At 51.5% G+C, this 27,579-nt stretch overlaps 12 protein-coding genes across 12 annotated transcripts; 7 read left to right on the plus strand and 5 right to left on the minus strand.

Moving 5' to 3' along the window:
- Window positions 1-1,118: 1,118 nt before the first annotated feature.
- Window positions 1,119-3,252, plus strand: PtrM4_005670 (DnaJ, DnaJ-class molecular chaperone with C-terminal Zn finger domain protein; the record flags this gene model as incomplete). Its single annotated transcript, XM_066102776.1, has 4 exons — window positions 1,119-1,695; window positions 1,759-3,030; window positions 3,083-3,092; window positions 3,156-3,252. 4 exons carry the CDS (start codon window positions 1,119-1,121, stop codon window positions 3,250-3,252), a joined length of 1,956 nt encoding a protein of 651 aa, XP_065964978.1.
- A 1,835-nt stretch (window positions 3,253-5,087) lies between these two features.
- Window positions 5,088-6,108, minus strand: PtrM4_005680 (Myosin-tail-1 domain containing protein; the record flags this gene model as incomplete). Its single annotated transcript, XM_001930579.1, has 2 exons — window positions 5,088-5,574; window positions 5,636-6,108. The coding sequence occupies 2 exons, from the start codon at window positions 6,106-6,108 to the stop codon at window positions 5,088-5,090; spliced, it is 960 nt and encodes a 319-aa protein (XP_001930614.1).
- A 490-nt stretch (window positions 6,109-6,598) lies between these two features.
- On the minus strand, window positions 6,599-7,650 carry PtrM4_005690 (TolA, Membrane protein involved in colicin uptake; the record flags this gene model as incomplete). Its single annotated transcript, XM_001930580.1, has 2 exons — window positions 6,599-7,465; window positions 7,564-7,650. 2 exons carry the CDS (start codon window positions 7,648-7,650, stop codon window positions 6,599-6,601), a joined length of 954 nt encoding a protein of 317 aa, XP_001930615.1.
- Window positions 7,651-8,685: 1,035 nt separating this feature from the next.
- PtrM4_005700 (uncharacterized protein) lies at window positions 8,686-8,796 on the plus strand (the record flags this gene model as incomplete). Its single annotated transcript, XM_066102777.1, has 1 exon — window positions 8,686-8,796. The coding sequence occupies one exon, from the start codon at window positions 8,686-8,688 to the stop codon at window positions 8,794-8,796; it is 111 nt and encodes a 36-aa protein (XP_065964979.1).
- A 208-nt stretch (window positions 8,797-9,004) lies between these two features.
- PtrM4_005710 (uncharacterized protein) lies at window positions 9,005-9,885 on the minus strand (the record flags this gene model as incomplete). The annotated part of the gene is made up of 2 exons (XM_001930581.2): window positions 9,005-9,699; window positions 9,750-9,885. 2 exons carry the CDS (start codon window positions 9,883-9,885, stop codon window positions 9,005-9,007), a joined length of 831 nt encoding a protein of 276 aa, XP_001930616.2.
- Window positions 9,886-10,515: 630 nt separating this feature from the next.
- On the plus strand, window positions 10,516-10,722 carry PtrM4_005720 (uncharacterized protein; the record flags this gene model as incomplete). The annotated part of the gene is made up of 1 exon (XM_066102778.1): window positions 10,516-10,722. One exon carries the CDS (start codon window positions 10,516-10,518, stop codon window positions 10,720-10,722), a length of 207 nt encoding a protein of 68 aa, XP_065964980.1.
- Window positions 10,723-10,890: 168 nt separating this feature from the next.
- Window positions 10,891-12,046, minus strand: PtrM4_005730 (Glyco-hydro-28 multi-domain protein; the record flags this gene model as incomplete). Its single annotated transcript, XM_001930582.1, has 2 exons — window positions 10,891-11,610; window positions 11,663-12,046. 2 exons carry the CDS (start codon window positions 12,044-12,046, stop codon window positions 10,891-10,893), a joined length of 1,104 nt encoding a protein of 367 aa, XP_001930617.1.
- A 1,313-nt stretch (window positions 12,047-13,359) lies between these two features.
- Window positions 13,360-15,009, minus strand: PtrM4_005740 (uncharacterized protein; the record flags this gene model as incomplete). Its single annotated transcript, XM_001930583.1, has 1 exon — window positions 13,360-15,009. The coding sequence occupies one exon, from the start codon at window positions 15,007-15,009 to the stop codon at window positions 13,360-13,362; it is 1,650 nt and encodes a 549-aa protein (XP_001930618.1).
- A 3,363-nt stretch (window positions 15,010-18,372) lies between these two features.
- Window positions 18,373-19,783, plus strand: PtrM4_005750 (ChiA, Chitinase; the record flags this gene model as incomplete). The annotated part of the gene is made up of 2 exons (XM_001930584.2): window positions 18,373-18,963; window positions 19,013-19,783. 2 exons carry the CDS (start codon window positions 18,373-18,375, stop codon window positions 19,781-19,783), a joined length of 1,362 nt encoding a protein of 453 aa, XP_001930619.1.
- An 823-nt stretch (window positions 19,784-20,606) lies between these two features.
- Window positions 20,607-21,360, plus strand: PtrM4_005760 (had superfamily; the record flags this gene model as incomplete). Its single annotated transcript, XM_001930585.2, has 2 exons — window positions 20,607-20,721; window positions 20,777-21,360. 2 exons carry the CDS (start codon window positions 20,607-20,609, stop codon window positions 21,358-21,360), a joined length of 699 nt encoding a protein of 232 aa, XP_001930620.1.
- A 972-nt stretch (window positions 21,361-22,332) lies between these two features.
- On the plus strand, window positions 22,333-24,377 carry PtrM4_005770 (Pro-kuma-activ domain containing protein; the record flags this gene model as incomplete). The annotated part of the gene is made up of 3 exons (XM_066102779.1): window positions 22,333-22,518; window positions 22,665-23,298; window positions 23,350-24,377. 3 exons carry the CDS (start codon window positions 22,333-22,335, stop codon window positions 24,375-24,377), a joined length of 1,848 nt encoding a protein of 615 aa, XP_065964981.1.
- A 1,383-nt stretch (window positions 24,378-25,760) lies between these two features.
- PtrM4_005780 (Carboxypeptidase C (cathepsin A)) lies at window positions 25,761-27,511 on the plus strand (the record flags this gene model as incomplete). Its single annotated transcript, XM_001930587.1, has 3 exons — window positions 25,761-25,938; window positions 25,990-26,166; window positions 26,220-27,511. The coding sequence occupies 3 exons, from the start codon at window positions 25,761-25,763 to the stop codon at window positions 27,509-27,511; spliced, it is 1,647 nt and encodes a 548-aa protein (XP_001930622.1).
- Window positions 27,512-27,579: the final 68 nt, after the last annotated feature.

The raw sequence follows: 27,579 nt of genomic DNA on the forward strand, positions 1-27,579 counted from the left end.
TATGGCGTAAAGTGTGGTTTGGGAAGCTGAAGAGAGCTACTTGGAATACGCCGCGGGGGAAGAGGGGGAACCGGGCAAGGCCCCGATGCTGGTTGTGGTTGGGATGGGAGAGTCAGCAATGCGAATGCAAAGCTGCACACTATCAGACACCTGGATGCAAGTGAGTTACCGCTAGTGTGCTTCTGAAACGACTCGCAGAAGATAGTTCTCGTAAAGTTCCCGCAGAGGGCGCAGGATGGCTCATGGCTGAAGAGCAGACGGAGCGGTATTGGCGACGATGACGGCTGATTGGCTGCAGGCGCGTCGAGTTACTCTATCGGGAAATGCCAGGTCTCATACTATCAAAGACGAGTCATACAGAAGGCAGTAAGCAGTCACTTCTGTACATGTATCATGCGACTAGCACACACGTGCACGCGCAAACACGGCGCGTCTGGCGTCGACACAACAAAAGGCTGGTATTCCAACAGCCAACGCCATGACTCTGATGTGCCCATAGCCATGACCATAGACTCCAAGTTACTGTACATAGTACCTTGCGACACACTCTACAGCACGTGTTGCGTCTTTGTCGCATCCAAGAGAGCGTGGCGTCGGCGCGTGCCGTTGGGTGCTACCATCACAAAGAGCGCGGTACTTGCTTTGTTGTTTCAAAATGTTTCTTTTTGCGCCAGAGAATGGCAGCTCGACGCTGTCTCCATGGACGACGAAGCCATTGTCCCCAGACTCGCCTAGCCTGCAATCGGCGTCGGAAATGAGCGAGGCTGGGCTGCCAACGCCTATCCTCGCCGCCATAGGAAAAGATTCGCCCGGCGCATACAGTCGAACATGTTTGGTGTCAAGCAGTGGTGCCAGCTGAGTATGATAGCTACGCCAGTGCGAGATATGGAAGCGGCTTATTTGCGCCTACCAGGGCGTGATGCAGGGCTTGATTGGCGTTTGCAGGACTGCCCCAGCCTTCGCAATGCACGTTCCGCTGCGCTCTACTAGCGGGATTATCCTCGTCGGTATAGAACATTCTGGCAACGTCTTTAGGAGCAAAATCCCAGCTCATTTTTATCGACCCTGGAATCACCCAGCAGCCCACACTAAATTTCTAGTGACACACACCATTAGGCATGGTTCTTCCCTCCCTCTTTGCCAAATCCTCAAAGAAGTCGTCAAAGACCCGCGAGATACCCAACCTTGCCCCCCGGCCTGCACCGCATAGCAGTTCCAGTACCCCTCCACCTTCACCCGACAAGCAGTCGTCACACACGCGGGTGAAAGATCGGGAACGCTCCACTCGCCGTTCGAGCTCGTACTCGTCCAAGCGCTCGTCCAAGTACGACCGTGACTCCCACCCGCTAAACCTCCCGCCCGAAGAGCGTCAGCGCCTGTCTTCGCAAATGTCGGCCATGGAGCAACAGCCCACGCCTCAGCCAATGGATCTCGACCGGGACGGCTCGTCGCCGCCGCCCGCCTCATCCAGTCCCGTCACAGAAGCCCCCCCCAAGACCAACGGCGGGCCAGCGCCTCCCCCACACCGGTATACAAAGAGCCCACCCCCGCCCACAGCAAATTACGCCGCTACCCCGGAGGCTGCCACGCCGCCTGCAGAGCCCCCGACCATCGACGCTGAAGAGTACAAGGCTGCGGGCAACAAGTTCTTCAAGATCAAGGACTACCCCCGCGCCATTGAAGAATACTCCAAAGGTGCGTTGTGACCACCGGGTAACTCCCGTCGAGCTCCAGGCTAATTTGTCTCTTTTTATACAGCCATCGAGGCAGACCCCAAAAATGCCACGTACTACTCGAACCGGGCTGCGGCCTATATTTCGGCAAACCGCTTCGTCGAGGCCATGGAAGACTGCAAGATGGCAGACGAGCTCGACCCCAACAATCTGAAGATTCTCCTGCGGTTAGGTAGAGTATACACGAGTCTGGGACGGCCAGATGAGGCCGTGGACGTTTACAACTCAATCAACGCTACAGCAAAGGATAAGCAACCCGCTTTGACCATGCAGAAGCACCTGCGCACCGCCGAGGAGACTTCGCGAAACGAAGGGTCGGGCTCCATGGTCATATACGCCCTCAACGAGGCAGAAAAGGGTCTTGGCATGGGCGTTGACAAGCCACGGAAATGGCAGCTCATGCGGGGAGAGGCACACCTGCGCATGGGCAATGCCAACGCACTTGGCGAGGCACAGAATGTGGCCATGTCACTTCTGCGATACAACAACCAGGACCCGGATGCCCTGGTACTGCGTGGTCGCATCCTATACGCGCAGGGCGAAAACGACAAGGCCGTGCAGCATTTCAGACAGGCGCTGAACTGCGACCCCGACTTCAAAACGGCCGTAAAGTACCTGCGAATGGTGCAAAAGCTGGACCGCTTGAAGTCAGAGGGTAACGCTGCCTTTAAGGCTGGCAGGTTCCAAGAAGCCATTGACACCTACTCACAAGCGCTCGCAGTAGACCCTTCCAACAAGAGCACTAATTCAAAGATACTGCAGAACAGAGCACTATGCCACAGCCGACAAAAGAGCTGGAAGCAGGCTATCGCAGACTGCGAGAAGGCGCTAGAGCTCGACCCCAGCTACACCAAGGCGCGGAAAACCCGGGCTAAGGCATTGGGTGAGAATGGCAATTGGGAAGAAGCAGTGCGAGATCTCAAGGCCATTGCTGAAGAGAACCCGTCCGAACCGGGCATTGCCAAGGAGATTCGCGATGCTGAGATGGAATTGAAGAAGAGCAAGAGGAAGGACTACTACAAGATTCTCGGTATCCAAAAAGACGCGACCGAGACTGAGATCAAGAAGGCCTACCGAAAACTCGCAATCATACACCACCCCGACAAGAACCCCGACGACGCAGACGCCGCAGACCGTTTCAAGGAGATTCAGGAGGCACATGAGACCCTGAGCGATGCCCAGAAGCGTGAAAGATATGATTCTGGGGCCGACCTTGTTGACCCCAACGACATGTTCGGTGGTGGTGGCATGGGAGGTGGCATGGGCGGAGGCATGGGTGGCATCGACCCCGAGATTCGTAAGTATAACCACTATCATGAGCTTGGACACCTCACTAACATCCTTTACAGTCATGCAGATGTTCGGCGGCATGGGCGGAGGCGGTATGGGAGGCGGCCGTGGCGGAGGCGGCTTCCACTTCAGCTCTGGCGGCGGCCCCGGTGGCAGTCCCTTTGGTGGCATGGGCGGCATGCCAAACGGCGGTGGCCGAAGAGGACCACCCGGTGGTTTCCCTTTCTAAGCGACGAAACCTCGTTGAATCTCTAGGAGCCTTGCCATTGCTTCCGCACCCTTCAAGACAAGTCGCTTCTGCACCACATATTACGATCTTTTTGATTCGTGTGTATACCCCTTGGCACTACGCTTACGAACGAAACCCCATCATACCATGGCGTTGGTTTACAGGAAGGAGCGCAAGCAAAGTAGAAATTTGTAGATTGGCGGGGAGTTTGCCTCGCTCTCTCCTGGTGTAAAAGAGGGAATGCGGCAGTCACCTATTATTGACCAGTTGCTATTGGAAGGGGAGTTTAGTTTCCCTTGGTTTCTTTGCTCAAAGCATTACCCCGGCGTCTTTCTCTTGTCCTGTCTTATACTTTCCCTTTAGGGAGAAAATATTTACATAGTCTGACGTGTATGCATGGCTTGAATTATTGAATCTTTGTAGTACCACGTGTGAGAAAGATAATTCAGGCGGGTGTGAGATCAGTGGAGGGCGTAGAGATGGAAGTCGTGAATGACGTAATTAGCGCCAAGGCTTGAAAATACTCCACGGGTTCATGGTCCCCAGCACTTAATGCGCGTGAATATAGATCTAAGCTTGGGCCTTGAAAGATCTAAATATACCGATATTTCTACCACAAGAAAAAAACGTCCGCCCTTGGATCCCGCAAAGTCTATCTAATCTCGATCTATATTTCAGAGAACAAGGCCAAGGTCATCTAGTGGTGTCAGGAGAGTTTATCTTCGTTGTATACAAGTCATAGAGGTTTCTTGGAGAACGGCTACACGTGATATCCACAGACAAAGAGAAGGACTTATCTTGGCCCAAAAAGAGACGCGCAAACTGGGGCAGAGAGAAAAGACACAAATCTTACAGATCCTACAAATCCCGGCCGCAAGACGGGTCTGTCCACCATCGCGCACATCAACCGCCCCAATGCAAGGTCAAGGACGCGGCCGAAGCCGAGAAAACATCGGACCTATCTCCAACAACCTATCGTCATCATCACCATCATCAGCACCATCTCGAGGCCGTGGCAGGGGCGCCAACACCCCAGCCCCCAACCAAACACGGGGACGAGGCGGACCCGGATTCAGAGCACGCGGCCGAGGACGCGTCCGCACCCCCAACATACCCCGTGACCCCGACCACCCACGCGTCCCAGCCTACTCATCCATCTCACGCGGCACCGCCGTCTCCATAATCCTCAAGCAAGACCAACCCACGGGCCACCAAGTTAAGGGTATAGTCGCTGATTTGCTGACTCGCGGCGATCATCCGCGCGGCGTCAAGGTAAGGTTGAGAGATGGGAGAGTGGGGAGAGTGCAGGGGCTTGTTGCGGAGGCTGAGGGGATAAGGGGAGAGGCACTTGTTGGTGGGGTCGGGGCTGGGTTGGGAAGGAATGGGGAGGGTGGTGGTGGGATGAGAGGGGGCAGGGTGGAGAGAGACATTAGGGATGAGGACGATTATTTGTATGATGAGGGAAAGAGGAGAGGCGCGGGGGAGTTAGGCTTGTTTGCTGTGTTGGAAGAGGCGGATAGAAGACATGCTCAGAGTGGTAGTACGAGTGGAGGTGCAGGACAGATGGCGACTTGTCCTGTTTGTAGGGTTTTTGAGGGTGATGAGGCGGCGGTTGCACATCACGTTGAGGAGCATTTTGGGGAGTGAGCTGACGTTAGAATCGGGTAAATTCTCTACATTCTGATTCAGAGAAAGGCTGAACTTGCTCAGCGTTGTAAATCTTCCGCTTTGATACCGTGAATGCAACTTAGCATATGCTTTCGGCATGTATATCCTGTCCACTGTAGTTGCTTCTTTGACACTATCCTCCCCTCCTTCATCCATCCTGCTTTGCATCAGTCCAAGGTGTAGTCAAAGCTCACACCACGATGCTGGTCCCCATGAACGAGGATGTCCTTGACGCAACTAGAATACTCACCACGAGTCTTGCCAGCTTGCTCATGAGCCCTGTGATGGTCGAGTAAAGCTTGTCTCGTGGCTGAATATTCGGTCATGAATACGTCGTCTCCTTTCCAGTCTCTGAAGATCTCATTTGCTGCCACATGTGGCTTCTTTACCCGCGTGACGATTCTATCATAATAGGTGTTTGATACATCATGATGACGACAGGTATAGATGTGGTTGTGGAATAGATCAAGATTGACAACCTGGACGGCGATGTACCGCTTCAATACTTGAACTTTGTTTCGGGAATCCTCCTTGATATTTTGGACATCCTGAGTCAGCCTTGTAATCTTGTTGTTGAGGTGATTGATCTCGGGCGCCCGGTCGGTGTGCTGGATGTTGCGAGCTTCGAGCATTTGGCCGTGTTCAGCGCGATACCTTGAATAATGTTAGTAAAACGCTTTACATCTGAACGAATGATAAGTGTATGATTACATACCAATCACGATCACCTTTGACGATGGTGAGTTTGTGCTCAGCGTTTTCGATCTGACGGCGTTGGTTTTCGATAGTTGTTTCCAGATGTGCTGTCGCTTCACTGCTCTTCTTTGCTGCTTCTGCGCCTGCAGAGAGCTGAGCTGCGAGGGCTTCAGATAGTTGCGCCTTATCTTTGATGGCCTGCTCCTTCTCATTTCGTTCAGCAGCAAACATTGCCTTGAGCTTCTTGATGAGGTCGCGACTGTCAGTGGCGCCTTGAGCGCGGGCTTCGGCATTATCGAGCCGGGCGCGAAGACTTCCGCCTTCAACTGTCAGACGGCCTTGGACATGCTGAAGTTTCTGTACTTGTTCGCGTGCGCGAGCTGCTTCGCTCTCGGCTAGCATGAGGAGGATGTTGTTCTTGAGGTCGCCATTGTCCACGTCAGAGTCAGATTGACCACTGCTTGTTGACTCTTCAGACCTGGAGTACGACATGTTACTGCAGGTGATACTCGTATGTCAAGGTGGGGTGGAGGCTGAGGGTTTGAATCAGCTCAAGTTGCTCCTGCTGAATAGTCGGCCAAGACCCTGGCTTGGCGCGTATTCACCATGAGGAGGAAGGCGCACCCGAGCACACTAAGGTGATCCGTGAGCGATGAACGGTGAGGTTCAATGGTGCAGCATATTCAGGCTACATTGAGAGTCGCCTGTATAGTATTATGAGATGCAGTGGGAAGTATTGAAGAGAAGTGGCAGCAGCACCGATCATGATAGACTGGGTGTCCACACCGTTTTTGGCAGACTACCTAGGTAGGTGAGAGAAGCAGCCACTAAATGAAGCGCGGAAAGGAACAGCCAACGAGAGAAAGAGAGAGAGAGATTGTAGCGCATAGAATTTAACATTAAATAGAAAACCGTAACTGATGCGCGCATCATAACAAAGGAAAAAGAAGGTATATCCAACTGTTCTCACCATATATAACCCTCACCTTACAGCCACGTTGATGCCGTTGCTTCCACCGACTGACGAACTACCATCGGAGCCCTTGGTGATACCCAAGTTGCCTCCTAGGTTTGCCGCCTGACCAGCTTTGTCGAGGGTGATTCCAGACTCTTCGGAAAACTTCTCAGACTCCTCAGTAGCCTTGACACCGTTTGACTTTTCTGCCTCAGCCTTTGCGGCCTCGCCTGTTGCTGCCTCAGCCTTTGCTGCCTCGCCCTTTGCTGCCTCGCCCTTTGCTGCTGCTGCCTCACCCTCTGCTGCCGCTGCCTCACCCTTTGCTGCTTCACCCTTTGCTGCCTCACCCTTTGCTGCTTCACCCTTTGCTGCCTCACCCTCTGCTGCCGCTGCCTCACCCTTTGCTGCCTCACCCTTTGCTGCCTCGCCCTTTGCTGCCTCGCCCATTGCTGCTTCACCCTTTGCTGCTGCTGCCTCTTCCTTTGCTGCCGCCGCCTCTGCTTTGGCCGCCTCTTCCTTTGCCGCTGCGGCTTCTTTCTCAGCCTTTGCTTTGGCTGCCTCGCCCTCCGCGCGTCCGGGTTGGTTCTCAGTGCCGGCGCCGCCGTTTCCTGCTGCTGCTTCAGGCTTCGCCTTGGCGGGCTTCTTTCCAGTACCCGTGGTCATGGATGCCGCAGCAGCAGCTGTCGCTGTACCATTTCCTTTGGCACCGCCGCCGCCGAGCTTCAGACCGCCACCACTGATGCCTCCACCCTCTCCGCCAAGTGTCAGACCTCCAATAGTGAGGGCACGGGCTACCCGGCGACGAGTCTCTGGCTCTACCGGTATGTCAAGACTTGAGAAGCCTGCGTCACGTCTCACAGGACTGGAACGGTAGTCGCGGGTAGCGATGGTTGACTATAACGAGAGTAAGTAAACGATTGATATGACGGTACTAATATGGGCTTGAATGTGGCACAACAAGCCTCGTCGTGTATGGAAGAGTGATTACTTACGGCCCAGAGAGAGCGAGGGGGAACAACGAACGCCTCGACGCTTGATAGTGCCAAAAGGCCAAAGGTCATTTCTAGTGAGAATCTCATGATGATTATATGCGGATGATGTAATGGTAACTGGCCGGCAGTCAAATGAATAGAATGAACAGAGAACAATAACGAAGATGAATGCTACCGTAGTATCGTAATGGCACAACCGTGAATGTATACCATGAGACGAGTGGTTAACCAGGCCCCGTGTCTCACTATCATGTGCTTAACCCAGTCAAATGTTCGCATACTACTGCGCATTGCCGACAAACGCATGATGCAACACATACACAACGTTTGCAGAACGGCTTGGCGATTATAAATCTCCCGATAAGTCGGTAAAACGCCAATGTGCGGCATTGCTAGGTGCTCACCAGGATGCTGGCGCTGCCCACGTCGCAAGAATGTCGCAGTTACCGTTCGGCGCCTTCTTATCGTTTGAATCCGACACCCAAACCGATTGAGCTGCTATAAACAGATGGTATTATAACAGGTCTTCACGGTCAGGTTCCCTCAATGCTCGTCTACACAGTGCCGCCAGCAGAGCCCAGGTGGATTCAGGTCGGCGTGGTTACAGAGATGTACAGCTCCAGTCGGCAGGTCTCGCATCCGAACAGCATCCACTTGCACTGCCCCGAAGCATCCTGAGAGGGGTATGTTCCGAAGGTATTCAGCTTAAGCGCATGTCAAAGAGGGATGGGCTGCTCTCCAATCCAGGGTGGGCATTGTGCGTTTCGGCACACGCGTGCCTTTCGTTAGCATGATGGTGCTTGTGGATATGCAAAGTGAACGAAATTACTTTGCGCATTAAGAGGATAAGAAAAAAGTATCGTGATAGAGCCGATGGCGGAGGATGACACAGGGTGATGGTAACGCGAGCTTCAACCTTAGGCAGTGCGCGAGCCTGACACGCTAGAACTAACCAATCTGCACGTCTCCACATGCGCAATATGCCGGTTTGCTATGATTTTAGTCTGCAGGCAAACATTGGCGTACGTATTATTACCAGATTTATTCCAGCTCAAATCCACTTCAGAAATGACAACGTTGGTTATCGTGTAGATCTCTGAATCGTTCGCAACGGACTTCACAATGGACTTCACAATGGACTTCACAATGGACTTCACAATGGACTTCACAATGGACTTCATAATGGACTTCATAATGGACTTCACAATGGAACCCTGGCGGATCAGTCTGTGAAGGCGGCTGTGGCGCCGCACGATATGTTTAGGCTATCTACCGTAGCTTCGGCCATTTCAGTAACCGGTACAATCCTTAACACTCGACGAGGCACATTTTCTAGTTCAGAGCTATCCGAAACCTCCAGTCGATTTTTCCATGCCACGGTTCAAACACTTTCCCCGCGCCCGGCTCCACACTGTTGCTAGGTTGCTCTTTGTAGAAAACTTTACACCTGCACAGCACCACGTGACTGTTTACTCGTCATCGCCCAAATCTTGTAGAGCTGCTTCCCTTCCCTCTTGTGCTGTACCCAAGCCGCGTGAAGCGATTCCTTAGTTTCACCAGGAAAGAGATGTGCAAAGAATTGATAACCCTTCTTATTCTTGCCTTTCCACAGATACAACATCCTTTTTGCCTCGTCATTCCATCCAGTAAAGTAGAAACCCGTGTCGTCCTCAGCGGGTTCATGTTCTGCTGGGCTGTTTATTGAGTTATCGACGGCATGACCAGTCGCGGCAGGGACTCTTGAGGTAGCGAGTACTTGTGAAGCATCGGGCACTTGTGAAGCAGCACCCAATGCGTTACCAGTATTCCCTGCCACTGGAAACGTACATTCGTTCCTCATCAAAGAGACTTCGGATGATGTTGGGGGTGTTCGATAACCAATGACATGTTCTTGGGAACCTCCTGACAGTTGTGTAATTCCAGAAAGATGACCATTTCCAGATCCCTGGGAAGCTACAACATCTTGCGAGAGTCCAGGACTTGATAAGAAAGCCCTCAATACAGCTGATGTACGGGTATCAGGCTCTGGCTGAGTACGGCGAGAGAAAACGAAGGCTTCACCAGTCCATACTTTATTGCCGTCATAGCGCCAAGCGTCCGCCGGAGTTTCCCATGGGGGTGGATTTGCAGCCGGAGCTATGAGCAACATTAGTTTAGAGGTTCCTGATCATAAATCAAAAACTTACGCCGATAGTAGAGCTGGCCAGTTGCTCTACCTGGGTACATGTATGATGATGCATAGTCCCCTTCGTTGTTTGGAAACAAAGATTCGTCTAAGCCCATGAAGCGAAAGCTTGCGTGGTCGTCGGGAGAATTATCCATGATAATGTTAGTAGAGTGTTTGGTAATGGTCAAAGATGTAGGAATCTTTGATTTTATAGGTAATGGGGGTCCTTGGGCGGCAAAGTAAAGGTGCAAGTGAAAGACTTATTGTTATATGAACCTAAGGAAAGCGTCGTAAAACAGCGGCGGTCAGCTCAAAGAGCACTTCATATTATGTTTCCTCAAAAATTGAAGCGATCTTTATGTAATAATGTCACAAAGCTTGCTTTTCTAGTGAGTGACGGCAAGTCAAGTAACTGTTCAAGAAACAATTCTCGATATCACAAGACTCCGCGTGAACTAAGACTCGAAAAGTTCTTCTATCTATACACTAATTGTAGTGCAGCACATATTTAAGAGTCGTTCTACATTACTATCTACCTGCACACATCTTAAAGAATACTAATAAACCCTTGCTAGAACACTAGACTGATACTCTTTCTTCCTACTCATCTACAGAATTTCCTTTTTCCTAAACAGTCTCAGTCGTCCCAGCTCTCTCAGTCGTCATCATGCAATCAAACAGCACCTAACAGAAATTCACCTAAATCAAGTCGAACTCCTAGTTATCATTATCCCGAATTTCTGTTGAAATGCAACAACTGTCGCAAACAACTTGGCGACTTCGATATGGTACCCCAGATATTCAAAGCTCCGCTGGAACGCATGAAAACTGTTGTGGTCTGCGCCTGGCCAGAGGTCCAAGGCACCCTCCAGAACGGTCTTGAGTGCGGTTTGGTCGATGTCGAGGTCTTGTGCGAGAGCGGCAAGGGCAGATCTGGCTTCGAGGCTGCCACTAGAGTAGTCCATGCTGGTACGACAGGTTACAAGACGTGAGACATTCATCGAGTTCACTAATCATAGAGGTAAAACAAATTGGACGACTACATTATATAGCTCTTTATTGTTCATGGGTTGCCTGTATCTCATCCTAACTATGAAAACACAAACTCCGAAAACAACTGCCGAATATATACCAAAAACGCTGGAGCCTGGCACAAGCCTTTAGGCGGGGCATGAAATACCCTTGGGCGTGCGTGTGCAGTTGGATGGTTTTCCGCCACCAGTGATGCTGTTGCCGGTCCATGTCCAGTCAGAGCAGCTGCCCTCACCGCAGAGAACAAAGTAGTCTTGGCCACTTGAAGTGACAGTGCCCTTGACATTTTCGATAATCAGGCCAGTAATGGGGACGCCATTGGTGGGATTGAGCGTGGGTCCTCCGTTGAGATAGTCCTGTCGGATGACGACGCCGAACTGGGTTATCTTCTGTAGGGTGATATCCTTATATGTGATATCAGAGACAGAGCCGGTAGCGCCTGAGATCGTCTTGATGCGTACACCGTTCTGAGAGTTGATAATGGTGCATCCGGAGACGATAACGGTCTTGACTACATTGTTTTTGCGTAGGCCAACGGATCCAATAGAGATTCCATGCCCGCCTGAGCATATATTGTTGATGAAGTGAATATTAGTGCCGGAGTTGACTGCAAGGCAGTCGTCTTGGTTCTTGACGTTGCAGTTGGTGATGAAAATACCAGAGGACTCGCCGACGTCAAACGCATCTGTGTTGTGCCCGAGGTTGCCCACATCCCCTGCACTGTTGTCGATAGTGATGTGATCAAGGGTTAGCTGCTGCGAATTGCTGATCGAAAAGGCCTGAACAGGTGTGTTCAAGACATTGAGATTACTAATAGTTGACGAAATCATGTTGTGTGCGAAGAAAAACTGACTTATTTAATAAGAGGTCTCAACTCCCAGGAGCTTCATTTCAATATACCTTGGGCTTTGTTTCTCCGTTGGAGCCCGTGCCATCCCAATACGCTGCACCACCTCCATCAATAACGTGACCTGTGGCACCGTTGACCACAAGACCAGTTCCAGAAATCGAAATGAGAGGGCCTGCAAACAAGGCCTGGTGGGCGAAGGTTGTGTGACCCTGGAAAGTGACGGTAGTGCCCTTATTGAGCCCTGTCAAATCCAAGGTGACTCCAGCAGGGACTGCAATTCCATTGAGAATGATAGTAGAGCATGAGGCTTTGTTCTTGATGGCAGTAGCAGCATCGGTAAATGTGCAGCTTTGTCGGGTCGAAAGTGTTGATGGGGCAGCAGAGACGAGAACGCTCGCACCGAGAAGAAGAGAGACTAGTGTCAGACCAGCCATGGTGTTGATGGTATGCGAAGAGCGACTGGGTCAATGAATTGTATGATGTGGATGAGAAGCTGAATGAGTAGATGAGTGTGTGAATGCAGTGAATTCGTGCAGACAGTAGATATTTATACAAAAGCTTCACGAGACAATAAAGCCCACCGGTTCGTCCGGCTCTGTACCATTAGAGGATATCAGCTCTAGGTCCCGGAGACTGTTGGGTCTGAGGCCCCAGACCTGGGAACCTTCAACCCCACTTGCTCCGGCTTAACCTGATATGATTCAGAACGGAGGAAGTTATTAACCTTAGACACGGGCGTTGATACAAGATCCCATCCACTCACTGTCCACTGCGCCCATGCTAGTGCTCCAAGTTTAGACCATGCATGGTCGGTGTCAGCTTAACTACACTCACAATCCTCGCGTCCCGTCATAGTCTTCGCTTCCAAGACACCTGAAACGAGATCTGGCCGAGAATTCTTGCTCTTTTCGCATTCATTCTCGTATATGTAAGCCGGGACAAGACATGTCTCGTTCTGTTAAACAAGCGCTGATATTCTTGGGAGAGTTGAGCTGAGACTATAGGCACAGCGACCGCATGACTTTTTAGAGTTTGGATGGTGATAGTTCGCCTTGTCTAGCCTCGTTTGGACAATACCTACGGAGAACCTGCATTCGTGGTGATCTACGCTCATATCCGGGTCTCTGGTTTGCTCAGTGTCAAGCATCTAGTGGCGGAGTGGCTGTTGCTTGACGTCGCCTCGAATGCGAGAGCATACCAACGCATGTGAGGTCATGCAAGGCCAACTGATTGGCGGCTTTGATTGAAACAGGTGGCTGAACGGTCTAGACGCGTGGTGCAGCCGCCCAAATGCCTCTGCGAATACGAAATTCTGGGGTAGAGATGCGATCCCGCAGCACGGCCGATTGATGGAAGACTTCTCCAGGGCTACGTCAAGTAGTTACAACGCGGAAAAACTACTTGCGGCTGCGCGGACGGCGGGCATCTAATTTGCCGTCCCGCTAGTCCGAATTAGTCATTGATGAATACGTGGGTAACGTCAAACTCTCGATCAACTCTGTCCATTCTGGTCAACTGACGCATACGAAAACTCCCCGTCATTGATGGATATTATATGTTCCAAGATTCTACCAGCACCAGAGCCACTCGCCGCGCGCCTTGGAACCTAGCCTTGGTGCCTACCTCGAAAGACTAGATCTCTTTGAGCACACATCTCTCCTGAGTAGGTAACTATGCTTCGATCTCCCCTGAAAGCTTACCATCTTCGGTCACATATCACGCTTGCTATCTGCAGTCGCTCGGAAAATTAATGAGCCCCGCCTCCCACCGAAGGCTGCCGAACACAGAACCCCCCTTCCGGCAAACTATCGACGAACAGGCCCCAAGCAACCCAGTTCCGCAATAGCCTTTTTGCCAAAGGACACACTTCCTTCTGAACTTCTTTGATCTTCAATTCGGCGGTTTCCACGTCTATAGTCATAAAAGGCCCCATCACAGGCTTCTTCAGAAAGCACACCACTAAATCCACGCACCAGAAGAAGTACAGACAACGCGTTCTGTATATCTGTAAATCCGTTTCTTCAATCCATGGTTCGGCGGATAACTGTACTTCCTTCAGCCCATCGATAGCGCCACCCAAAGCATGGACTAGGGCAGCTACAGAGGGAAGTTGCAAAACTTCGTCCAGAAAGCCAAAAGCGGTAAGTTCGAGACAGTACACTTCGACCATCCTGGCAAGCTCCCGCATATTGGGAGTAGAGATAAGATCTTTTGTACAGTAAGCTGTCTCGACAAGTGCGTGGGCGTAACATGACAGGCGCATCGATATCGTATCCTTCGACATGTCCCTAATGAACTTGCGCGCCCACTCCATATTCTCAGCTATGAGATTCTGAGGGAACAAGTCCATCCCAAGGGGTAGGTGGACATCGCGACGTGCTTTGAGAACGATGCTATCCAAGAAGTTCACTAGAGTAGGGTAAGTGCCTTCCAAGCAGATGTCGCTTTCCATAAGCCTGACTTCCTGTGGCAGGTGCGTCCAGTTGTCATTTTTGTAGGCCTCGAAACTTTTCTCGTGTGGTCTCTGGGAACCCCCTGACAAGTGGGATCGCGGCGGTATCGTGATAGTGGAGAGCTTGGTAAGTATCGCTATCAGCGATTCAGAGTTAAAGAGAAGGTCATGGAAATGAGCAGTGTAATTGAAGATAGGAAAGTTTGTCAACAATTTCGACAAGGTTAGTTTTTCGCTCGACGTCTCTGATGACGGCGTTGCCAAGAGGCGAAGCATGTCATCCGTCAGCGTGTTGAGATGAAAATCCAAGCTGACTCCTCGGCGTACAGCATCTGTATCTTGACAATCGTAGTACAAGGCAGCATTCCTAGGTTCGTACAAAACAGTAACCGGTGAGATGCCTGTGTCTTCGCCATGCGCACCTAGACTGATGAGCGGTTGTGGTGTGGCTTCGCCCGTCATGAACACGCTATGGTTTCCCGAAGGACCAACGGCCACGCCTTCATGAATTTCCCAAACTCTTGTGATGCGAAATTCATGGAACAGGTCATCAGTATCACCCTCACTGTAAAAGGTCGGTATGTCGCTCGTTGTATTGTCTGGGGGCTTCCATTGAAGCTCATGGATGGTAAAGGCGGCATTGACGGGGCCGCCAAGTTGAAAGGCTAGGAGAGCTACTAAAAGCGGGTGTAAAAGAAGCTCGTGTGCAGGATTGGGAGTAGAGTAAGTTCGATCTTCTGGATGCTCAACAGGCGACGGGTATGCGCTTGCGACCAGGTCATTCTCAACAGCTTCATCCGCAGGCTCAACGGCACCAAACAGGAACCCCGCAGCTTTGGAATTCTCTAACACTTGTGCTATAGCAATAAACTTCTGAACCAACTCCACAGCATGCTCTTGAGAGAAGGTCCCTACATTAGCGCATGCTGCCAAAAGCCGATTCATTATGTGCCGCTGATATTCTTCTTTTCTCTCCGTGACGCGAACGTCCTTTGGCGCTGCCGCGAGGATGCGAGTGTGGCGACGGCATGCGACTCTATCCGTGACAATGTAAGCGCGAATATCCGCTGGAACATAGACATTTGCATGAAAGGGCTGCTGCCGTGGCATCACAAGGCTTGGGGGAGTATTTCGAATCGGAGGAGAATCTCGCGGGCGCTGCTCGGGTCGATGAGGTCGTTATTGAAGATGGAGAAGGCTGTAGCGAGAGTTGACAGAGAAGACCCCAAGGTGAGAGTCACGCAACAACATAAGGGTAGGTGAGTGACACTGGGAAAGTTCCTTTGCTGACCTATAGCATTGCGATTGTTTCTTGACAAGCTTGTCAACTCAGCTCCAACAAGCGGTTTGAGATCATCAAGCACCGCTTACAATATTTCAGATCAAGATCAAACAAACGATCAAGATTCAGCACCACGTGCTTCTAGCGCCACCGAGGCTCTGTACGTGATAATAAGTCTGTCTGAATGCAAAATTGGCTATTACGAAAATAAATCGGTTTTCAGAGAAGCATTGCCGGACGTACAACTCAAGCACTTGCAGTCATTCAGGTCGTTGTCTCGATGTATGAGCTGGGTTGGAGCGAGACCAGTGAGTACGTTTTGGAGAAGACCCTAGACCTTTTGGGCACGATGATGGCCATCAGGATGAGCTCTTTGGATGTCCGCTTACCGAAAGGCGTATGATTCGCCATGAGGTCACCGAAAACTCAATTCGTTCTGTGAATCCTCCGCTCCTATTGTTTGGATTTCACTCTACTCAAAGCCTCTACTTTCTGGTATCAGAGCCGATTACTGCGGCGCTCAATCCTCCTTGTGTTCGCTTTACGTCTGAGAGTGCGCGATTGGAGGCAATAATATCATATCCTATATTCGGCAAAAGACAAGGCCAGAGGCGGTCTTACTCAGTACAACAGATGGACTAGGTGTCATTCCTACGCCGCGTCTGTGTACATCCGAACAGGATCAGGTGTCCTACTGGCTTCTATGCTCCATGACAACACGTGCATAGTTCTGGCATTACCGACGTACTTGGGGTGCGACACGCATAACAAAACATGGGGAGAACATGAAAATAATGCAGCCTTATCAGGTATGATTGTGGAGCACATTATGCTATATTATCTCACAATTTCAGCTTCTCAGCCTTGCGCGTAATATCCCCGATACGTACCTAGGTATATCAATTGCAGAGCCGATATGTCGAAAGTTTGGTTACCAGACCAAATTACCGAATGCTAAAGAGCGAAGAGAACGACGCGTCAATAGTACATAAGCCTTTCTGCAAGCTTGCTCAATTTGGGATTACCTATAAGATTGCGGACTCGATCCACTAGTACCCAAGCGCATCCTATCTACCGGGCGTTCTCAGACTTGACGGCAGTGTGTCAACTCCTAGCGGTGTGGGCTGACGGCATGCCGTCGAAGGCTTTGTGAAGCAAGGTTCTAGCCCCGGAAGCTAGAACCATCTGGCCAACGGCCATCTTCGGAACCATCGCTGTGTGCCAGTATGTAAGCTTACCTCAGAGTCCGATGTCGACATGGAATCTGCGGATCACAACTTAGCGACGATAGGAGAATACTCGTCCCGTCCCGTACCCTGTGGGATGACACGAAACCCAGTAGTTGTTCCCGTCACCTATTTCAAGTTCTTGGCCATGATCATCGCGAGGGCCTAGTTGGTTCAGAAGTATTTTGTGTGTCTGTTAGATACTCTCTTCTTTGGAAAGAGGTGGACCACGCAACAAAGGTCGCTAGTACTGGTTACTGCTGCATTGGGTCTAGCGTGATGTGCAATAGGGGTTTCCAACCTACAAGACTCGCCCACCGACATGATTTCCACGGTTTCGAAAGCACGGATTATACATCTAGTGTACCCACTAATATCTGCCTTGTAAGAAACTTGACCAACTAGCCAAACCTATGAGCGCTGTTTCCACAGTTGAAAAACGCTGAAACTTCCAAACGACACCCTGCCAAGCATCCTATCCTGACCCAAACAACGTTGTCGACGATCTCGGGAGGGGTCCGATGACTACGATCACTTCGGATTCTCATGTACCTGGATCTCGGGATGCCTAGCGTCATCGTTCACTATGCGGTACATCAGTCTTGTGATACCGAGTATGGATTGTGAATGCTTGTTGCATTTGATCATGATGCCGATCTCTCGGTATTTGCACGCGTGCGAATACCGATACTAGGAACGCCATACGTCAGCTTATCTCCCACGACACTCGCTCCGCACTAGACGCCGAAGAACGACTTTGTTGAGCCCTACGAAATCCCCTACGTACCATAACCTGCTTGAGACGCACTGTCTTCAAGCAAGAATATAAGGGCGCTTGGAAGTCAGCAACATACGATGCTCCCGGAAGATCATGCTCTAGCACAGCGCATGACACAGCCCGGCAGCAATTTTTCTCCAACACAGAACGGCGGCTATGATGCACGTTTATCAAGCGTTTGCCTTCATGACAGCGGTCCTATAGTAAGCAACGAAATGAAGCCGGGCGATCGCCTGAAGCCAAGAGATATACCCTGGAAAGAATGAGGCACTAAGCCCTGACGTCGGGCTAGCCTCGTCTATCAAGCCTCCTTCGCGCAATGCCATTTGGATTACACCTTCGAGTCATTCTCCTGTCATCCACACGTTTCTTGATGAGACGGGTTCCCTTCTAGGAGGTTACCACCAGCGCTCGGCGTTCTTCCACAGCTTCGGAACAGAAGATAGCCGTTATTTCGGCACTTTTACATGGGCAGCTAAACATTAATGGCGAACCAGGGACGGAGCGACTACTGAATGGATAGAGACAGTCATGCCCTACGACCGTAGGTCCGACTTCACTGAGCCCTACAAGGCTTCTACGATTAAAGGAGCAATCAGAAGCGTCGGTTGGTCAACGGTGGTTTCAAGGATCGGTTAAAGTGAAACCAACATGCTAATAAGGGCCGATAATAGTCCGCTAAAGAACAGAACTAGCGCCTTGACACTGCCAGGTACCGTTAAGTCACTTTCGTTCCGCGTGCATGGGAGAAATACGTGCACGATCAATGCTTGGGGAGGTGCGCGTTGACAAGCTCATTCGCCGCTTCAGAATACTTACGTGCGCGGCCAAATGTAAGCTTGTCGGCCTGGGCACCGACGAAAGGCCTTGTAGTTAACCAAATGCGATTATGAGGAAACTGTCTTAAAGAGCAGTCTATATCGAACCTTGGAATCTTTCCTCTCTACGCACTCGCTGCATCTTACACTCACTACCTAGCTCTTCGTTTTTAATCTTGGCCCAGGGCCGTCCTGTCTTTAAACATGCGTTACTCTAGCACCGCCGCACTCCTTTCCCTGGCCTCTCTTGGCCAGGCTTCCCCAGCACCCCACGTTCACCAGCACCCTCACGCTGCCCGTGATCTTGCTGGTTTGGGAAGCTTGGGCTCGCAATACCAAGCGGGTGTTTACTTCACCAACTGGGGCATCTACGCACGCAACTACCAAGTCTCCGATCTTCCCATTGACAGGCTCACCTACGTCAACTACGCTTTCGCCAACTTGAATGAGACCACCGGCGAGGTCTTTCTCAGCGACGAGTGGGCCGATATCCAGCGCCCTTCCCCTACCGATGTTGCTACCAATGGCTCCCAGCTCCTCGGCAACTTCAACCAGCTCTACCAGGCGAAGCAGAAGAACCGCAACCTCAAGGTCATCCTTGGTGTCGGGGGCTGGACTTACAGGTTCAAGTTCAAGCCCGCTCTCTCCACAAAGGCCGGTCGTGTGAACTACTGCAAGTCCTCTCTGAAGCTTATTACTGATCTCGGAATCGATGGCTTGGACACTGACTGGGAATACCCTGCCGATGAGACTGATGCTGCCAACCTGCTCGACACCATGCAGATCTGCCGTCAAGTAAGAACCATGACAGAAATCATTGAGACTGCGACTAACTTCATACTAGATGTACGACGCCTACTCGAAGAAGTACACCAATGGATACCACTACGAACTCTCCATCTCTGCCCCTGCTGGACCCATAAACTTCGAAAGGTTGGGTATTCAGAAGCTCGACCGCTTCGTCGACCGTTGGAACCTCATGGCCTTTGACTACCAGGGTGGTGGCTTTTCCAACTTCACTGGCCACCTGAGCAACGTCTACCCCAGCACCACCAACCCCAGGTCGACCGACGGCTGGGTTAACGAAACCCAGTCATTCACAGCCTTCAACACCAAGAGGGCCATCGACTACTACAAGGCCCATGTCGCATCTCCCTCCAAGATCACGCTCGGTATGCCCCTGTACGGCCGCTCCTTCGCCAACGTCGTCGATCTCAGCCGCGGTACCGGTGCAATGGGCCAGAAGTTCAACGGCTCCGGTGAAGGTTCTTGGGAGGCCGGTACCCTTGACTACAAGGTTCTTCCCCAGAACGGCACCAAGGTATTCACCGACAAGAGCATTTTGGCCAGCTGGTCTTGGGACCCCATCAAGAAGCAGGTTGTCAGCTTTGACACCCCAGAGGTTGCCAAGTGGAAGATGGACTTCCTCAAGACTGAATGCCTCGGTGGTGCTTGGTTCTGGGATGCCTCTGGCGACGCTCCCGTCAGCAACCCTAAGTCTCTCGTTGCTACTGTTGTCAACGAGCTTGGTGGTGCCCAGTCGCTCAAGAAGAACCAAAACAACCTTCACTACCCCACATCCAAGTACTACAACATCAAGAACGCTAGGAACTAGTGTTCTTAGACTTGTATGCTTGATTGCGGTTGATACCGCGGGGTTGCGGGGGAGGAATTAGTACATGTTGTTTTGCTAGTCTGCCTTTGCATCTTCCCAACTTGCTGTAGTGGGCCCAAGAAACGTGCCATGGCTGTTTTATTGTAGCGATTACCCTTTGAATATAGACATATTACGCATCTGAAGATTTTCAGGGTGCTATCCATTTCATACCCTCCTGATGACCTCAATGACCTGGCGAAGCTTTCGATCCCCAAGTCAGATCCAAGAATAGCCCATCTATTTTAGCCAATCTATGTCATACGTCCTCGGGCCATACATGGCGTCTCATCCGATCTACTGAGGAGTAACAAGGCCGTGGTAAGCACCGGGCTACCTGTTCGGCGATAGCCGCCGCACCAACCCAAAAGAGGGGAAAAATGCTTGGTACAAACGGAGGGCTCTTCGGTATGACAAGCAGCAAAGGTTGCATTTGATTGAAACAAGAAGGAAGAGGTTAGGGTGACAATGGCCCGGTACGTACTCTTATTGTAGGATTTTCTTGGAGTATGAGATCTGGATTGGGGTGGGATGTCAGCTATTCTTCTTGTAGTTAGCGTCAAGCATCGAGCTGCGTGCGGCCTTGGCGCGGAGAGATCGATACGGAGAGGCTCGATGAGCATTGCGTTGTCGCCATCTAGCCATAAGCGATCCGCCGGGTGAGATTTGACCCACATCCCCGACAACGTCGCAGATGAACGCTTTCATCTTCAGAAATCTGTCTAGACCAGCCGGAAGGCTAGACATCACGATCTTCTCACGAGCCACGAGATCGCTCAAGACGATGACAATACCTCCGAGACCTCGGCGGTTTGCGCCTTTGGACCCCGCGAAGAGGAGGGAAAATGATAATAGGCCAGTGCTGCAAGGTATCGTGTTTGACGTCGATGGGACATTATGTAAGATGCCCAAAGTTGTTGGAAATGCATGTGCGACTGTGCTGACAGGCTCCAGGCTTGCCGCAGAACTACATGTTTGCGGAAATGCGGGCGGCATTGGGAATCGAGAAGCCAACGGATATTCTAGATCACATTAGCTCTTTACCGAAGGCAGAGCAAGAGGAAGCACAAGAGAAGATTTGCGATATTGAACTCACAGCAATGGAATCGCAACAAGCACAGCCTGGTTTGGTCGAGCTGATGGACTACCTCGACTCACGTGGCATCAGAAAAGCCATCTGCACACGCAACTTTGACGCGCCTGTTGCCAATCTTCTCAACAGATTTCTACCCGTCTCAAAGTTCGGTCCCATCGTGACGCGAAAATTCAAGCCGCCGAAGCCAGACCCAGCGGGCATTCTGCATATCGCAAAGGCCTGGAACCACGAGGATGGAAATGAGTTGATCATGGTTGGCGACTCGATCGACGACATGATGGCTGGGTATCGCGCAGGAGCCGCGACGGTCCTGCTTGCCAACAGCGAGAACCAGGATCTTGTGCAACACAAGTACACGGATTTTGTTATAGAGTCGCTCGATGAACTCATTCAGGTTTTGGACAATGGGTTCGAAGGGAGTAGCGATGCAGGGGAAAAGTAGACAAGGTCACGTGGAGAGGAGAAATCATGTTGTGTAATGTAATCGTTTGGGTTTTCAGGCTTCTGGTGCTGCAAGGAGGTACCGTCACCAAAGCAACCGTGCCTGCAACCTTGACATATGCAGGTACGAGATGGCTGTACACCTCGCCTTTGCTATTGTGACTCAAATCCGGTTAGGCTGCTGGCCTCATCCACAAGGCGAGGCACAAGCGCGCCAAATCCCCGCATAGCTGAGCCCCTCCACAGCGATCAAAACATCCTTACCCTTCAGCTTACCAAGCATCCTTCGCTGCTCAGCCATGTTCGCCCCGTCTAAATGCAGTTTTACGCCCCATAGATGGTCCCGCTGGGCTTTTGTCGCTTACCCATAGGTCCCCATATACTCGCAATATACTCAGGAGAACCCTCGCGCTCATGCACAAGTAATGTACACAGCCCACATTTTCCAAATTATCATGGGTACCACCTGATCATGCGTGCGGCCCATCCGCCCAGAAGGGACAGAAAAGCATTCGAGTCGAGCGGGTAATTTCAATAGCCTTGTCATTGCTCGCCGAAACGTGGCGTCCGCGCATGGCCGTTTCAATGTTTTGCGAGGCGGACCAGTCACAACAACACCTATGTCGCACTTTCGCGTACTATAGTCGCAATTGATACTGTCACAGGTCCAGGGCGAGCCTGGCGGCTTTTGTTGATCCTCCGGGTATCCACTAGCAGATGAGACTTGAAACGCTGGGTGACGTTCGTGTTGATCCTCAGTTCTTCCCGACCCCATGACTTAGCGACTACGACTATAAGTCTCTCCCGTGTGTGCATGTGTGTGTCTGTGTGTGTAACCCTGCAGTCGCACCTTCCACATCTTGTCCTCCACCCTAGTGCCAAGGAACTAGTTGAAATGGTTATAGGAGTCTTCCACGCCCTTGTCTTTCAAACTTCATCTTTACGTCCTTCGTACAACTAATTATTAGGAATAATGAGGTACATTGCGGCCTTCACAGGCCTATTGGCCGTTTCTGGCGCCGGTGCCATGTCTACTTCAATCAATTCTCACATCCAAGGCGAAGTCGTCGAACGCCTCAACGGTGTGCCAGAAGGTTGGAGCGAGGTTGGAGCTCCATCTCCAGATCACAAGCTGTTCTTTCGCATTGCAGTACCCTCAGTAAGTACTGAATAGATTCTACGTTGCTGTTTGGAATGGCATACCAAATTGAAGAGCCTCTACCGAGCTTTTTCGACCTTACTTTCCTCATACGCGTACCCGCAATCCTTATTTCTGTGAGAACTATGCAGGACTAACAGAACCAGAAAAACCGTGATCTCTTCGAAAGAACGCTCATGGAAGTGTCTTCACCAAGCAGCCCGAATTATGGCAAGCACTTGAAGCGAGACGAGCTCAAGGATCTCATCAAGCCTCGAGCAGAGTCTGTAGCCACCGTTATCAACTGGTTAGAGCAATCTGGTGTCGAAGCAAGAGACATCCAGAACAAGGGCGAATGGATTAACTTCTATGCACCTGTCAAGCGCGCTGAAGCGATGATGGGCACTACATTCAAAACCTATCAGAGTGAGGCTCGTTCAAACGTCAAGAAGATCCGATCCCTGGGTTATTCTGTTCCAGGACATGTGCGGCCCTCTATCGACATGATCCAGCCAACAACGCGCTTTGGCCAGATCCGGGCGGAAGGAAGCATGATCTTGAGCCAGGAGGAGACCCCCTTCTCCGTGCTTGCTGTCAATGCTACATGCAACAACAAAATCACCCCAACTTGTTTGGCAGACCTATACAACTTCAAGGACTACAACGCAAGCACTGCAGACACCAAGCTCGGAGTGACTGGATACCTAGAGCAGTATGCTCGCTTTGGTGACCTCGAGAAGTTCCTCAGTGCATTCGCGCCTAACAAAGCTGGTACTTCTTTCGACGTTGAAGCCATCAACAGTATGTTTTGTACATCCAAATGCAAGGCTAGGACGAGCTGACTTCCTACAGATGGACCATTTGACCAAAACTCCACTGCCAACAGTGTTGAGGCTAATCTGGATATCCAGTATACAGTTGGGCTAATATCTCCCAAGATCAAAACCACGTTCTACACAAGCCCGGGACGAGGCGAGTTAGTACCAGATCTTGATGCGCCAGACCAAAGCGACATTCAAAATGAGCCGTACCTGGATCTCTTCACCTATCTTATGGAGCTTGATGACGGTGAGCTTCCCCAAGTGTTGTCGACATCGTATGGAGAGAACGAGCAAAGCGTACCTGCGGCGTACGCCAAGAAGGTCTGCGACATGATCGGTCAGCTAGGTGCTCGTGGTGTATCCGTCATCTTTTCCAGCGGTGACTCAGGTACCGGCTCTGCCTGCCAAACCAACGATGGGAAGAACACGACGCGATTCTCCCCGATTTTCCCAGCTGCATGCCCATATGTTACATCTGTGGGTGGTACCGCCGGTGTTGCGCCCGAAAGGGCTGTTGATTTCTCGTCTGGTGGCTTTTCCGACCTTTGGCCTCGTCCAGCCTACCAGGAAAAGGCTGTAGGCGACTACCTCAAGATTCTAGGAAACCGTTGGGAAGGTCTTTACAACCCCAATGGACGTGGTTTTCCTGATGTCGCAGCTCAAGGCCAGGGCTTCCAGGTCGTCGATTCGGGCCGTGTGAGTTCGGTTGCAGGAACCAGCGCATCAGCACCTGTTTTTGCGGCCGTGGTTGCAATGCTGAACAACGCTCGGATGGGGGCTGGTATGCCTACATTGGGCTTCTTGAACCCATGGATCTATGAGCAAGGCTTCAAGGGCATGAACGATGTTGTTGATGGTGGCTCGAGGGGATGCACTGGTCGGAGCATCTACTCTGGCCAGAAGACGCCCGCTGTACCTTTTGCCTCGTGGAATGCCACAAAGGGGTGGGACCCGGTAACAGGATACGGAACACCTGACTTTGAGCAGTTGCGCCGCCTTTCGACAATGCCGCAGTACGGTAAGCGTCGGGTCCGTCGTAACCCTCACGGCGACATGTAGCCGGAGGTCTCAGAACTGCACAGTGCGCTTCAAGGTGTTTCAATGCTTTTTCCCTTGCAGAGCCGGAACTTTGACAGGATATACTTGTCCTCAAACGAACGAATGCTATTTATTGTATCACGAATGCTGATGATGTTGATATTAAGACCAGTCAGGGTCGTGATTGTGCTGACACTTGGCACACGCCACTCCCGGCATTTGCTGACAGCTTCTCGAACAAGATAGCTTAATTGTGACCTCAGGCCTTGTTTAGAGGCAGCAGCATGGTTTCTTGCGTTGAATCTGCTTGTGATATTTTGCTGGTTAGGATATCGATGTAAGTTCGTTTCATGGCCGCGGCGACACATCTCGTCGCGTCTCCACAAGCCGCCCAATAGGGTACCCACAGCACCACGATGTCTCTACAGTCGCCCTATGCGCCGTGCGGTGAGTTTGTTCAATCATTATATGGGAGCGCCGCCCAGTGCGGACCCAGTGCGGAGGTGCCACACGAGCGTTCTTTACCAGCTGCCTGTTGTGGTTAAGGGCAGAGATGTAAGCCTGTCAAGCATCCGCCACAGGTGCTTGATGCTTGGACACGCGGCAAACGACGCCGCCGCGCATAGAAAACACAGCTGTGAAGCTTTTCCTCTCCAATCATGAGTCATGGCCTACATACCATCACACGCGCTGCTCGTTCCAGGGCCTCGGTTCGCGGCATAAATATTGGTCATGTTGGAAAAGATAAGGAAGTTCGGTAATTTGGTGGCTAACTAATCGGACGACGCAACGCTTTTAGCTATCAAAACCAAGGCGAACCAGTTGCGGCGGCCCGGTGCTTGTTCGCATTGGCAGTGCGCTCGGCCAGGGGCTTGTGGAAGCTTTTTTTCTTCGCGGGTGGGTAACTATGGGCCGAGTCCAATAATGTGGTTATGATGTTTAGTCGCCCCGGTCTCTATCTCGGCCCATCCACATGTGAGAAATGACAGGTTGAGAAGTAGGGCACAGAGACTGTTTTGCAGCTGTCAAACATTTGTTTCAAACATGTCGACTATGGGTCCAGCTCCAACTGCAACACCTACGCATGTCAATTACCTTGGCACAAGAGAAGCGTCTTCGCAATCGACGCAGGGCGGTAGGTAATGACACTCACGGGCCATTGCTCACGCCTGCCTAAAGTGGAAAAGAGCTGGGACCCTGTGCGTAATCGACTATCTGTGTTTGTACAGGTACCGCGAGATAGATGCCGTGCCAGATGCAGGGTAGCAGCTCCCAAAGTGACGTCGATTGCGCCCTCCCTACCTACTTGAAGAAGGCCTGGTGCCCGTCAAGTTTCTTTCTGTTCTTCACGGCCCTTGATAGTCACAGTTGCGAACTTGACTACCGATTATCAATCAAGCCAAGATGCAGCTGCTTTCCTTCGTCGCTGTTGCTGGTCTCACGGCAAGCGTTGCTGCACGCAGCGCTCGCTCTGTTGGCAAGGACTTTGAACTTCCTCGCCCTCGCCTCACGCGTCCCCTGCCGAGCGTTCAGCAGCACAAGCGCCAGAGCAAGCAGATCATTACCACTGAGGCTTCAAAGTGTATGTTGAACAGACATGCCGCTATGTGAATATGCAACTGATATCATACAGCTTTCGCCGTCAATGGCTCTGCTGGCGCAATTCCCCAAGTCGACTTTGACATTGGCGAGTCATATGCTGGTCTTCTCCCCATCAGCGACAAGGCCAATGAGACGTCTGAGCTCTACTTTTGGTTCTTCCCCTCTGCGAACCGAGATGCCGACGACGAGATCACCATCTGGTTGAACGGTAGGCATCATCTTTATAAATGCAAAGGCCAATTTAGTCTCACAATCCCATAGGTGGACCTGGTTGCTCCTCTCTCGAGGGTTTCCTCCAGGAAAACGGACCCATCTCATGGCAGTACGGCAGCGGTCCCGGTCCCGTGTACAACCCATGGAACTGGGCCAACCTCACCAACATGGTCTGGGTTGAGCAGCCCGTCGGCACCGGTTTCACCCAAGGCACACCCACGGCTACAAGCCAAGAAGAAGTTGCCGCAGAGTTCCTCGGCTTCTTCAAGAACTTCATCAACACCTTTGGTCTGCAGAACCGAAAGGTCTACATCACTGGCGAGTCTTATGCCGGACGCTATGTGCCCTACATCGCCGACGCCATGTTGAGCGCAAACGACTCATCCTACTACGACGTCAAGGGAATCATGTTCTACGACCCCAGTGTGGCCAACGATGTGCTCCTCGAGGATATTCCCTCTGTTCCCTTTGTCGACAAGTGGGCCGGTCTCTTCAACTTCAACGAGACTTTCATGAAGGAAATTCACCAGCGCGCAGACGAGTGCGGATACACTGAGTACATGGAGAAGTACCTTACCTTCCCCCCTACCAGCAAGCTCCCCATCCCCACAAAGGACGCCAGCACGCCCAACTGCTCCATTTGGAACGACATCATCGACGCCGTCATGCTCACAAATCCCTGCTTCGACGTCTACGCTGTCGCCACCACCTGCCCCTTGCTCTGGGACCCCCTTGGCTTCCCCGGCTCCTTCGACTACCTTCCCCCCAACACTGAAATTTACTTCAACCGCACCGACGTGCAAAAGGCTATCAACGCCCCCGTCCAGCCCTGGGCTGAGTGCTCCAACGGCGTCCTCGACACTGACTCCTCCCCCCAATCCTCATGGGAAGTCATCCCCCGTGTCATCGATGCCCTAGACCGCACCGTCATCGCGCACGGCGAACTCGACTTCATCCTCCTCTACAACGGTACCCTCATGGCCATCCAGAACATGACCTGGGGCGGTGTCCAGGGTTTCCAGAAGCCGCCTACTGACGACTTTTACGTCCCTTACCACACTGACCTCAGCCTCACTAGTCTGAGCGCAAAGGGCATCATGGGCAAGACGATTACCGAGCGCAAGTTGACATATGTCCAACAGGCGCTTAGTGGACATATGGTCCCCCAGTACCAGCCTAGCAGCGCGTACCGCCAGCTAGAGTTCTTGCTGGGTAGGATTGATAGCTTGACTAGCCGTGTTGGATTTACTACGCTGCCGGCTGTTGAGCAGAGTAATGCGACGAGTGTCGTGAGCAGGGATTTGGGAGTGATGAAGAATGAGTTTAAGAAGTGGTTTTAGGTTATGAGATAATGATTCGAATACTACATACTTAATGTGTAGTTTAGCTGAGCTATTGAATACAGGCT

The sequence above is a fragment of the Pyrenophora tritici-repentis genome, chromosome 1 (assembly GCF_003171515.1).
Source record: "Pyrenophora tritici-repentis strain M4 chromosome 1, whole genome shotgun sequence".
Lineage (NCBI taxonomy): Eukaryota > Fungi > Ascomycota > Dothideomycetes > Pleosporales > Pleosporaceae > Pyrenophora > Pyrenophora tritici-repentis.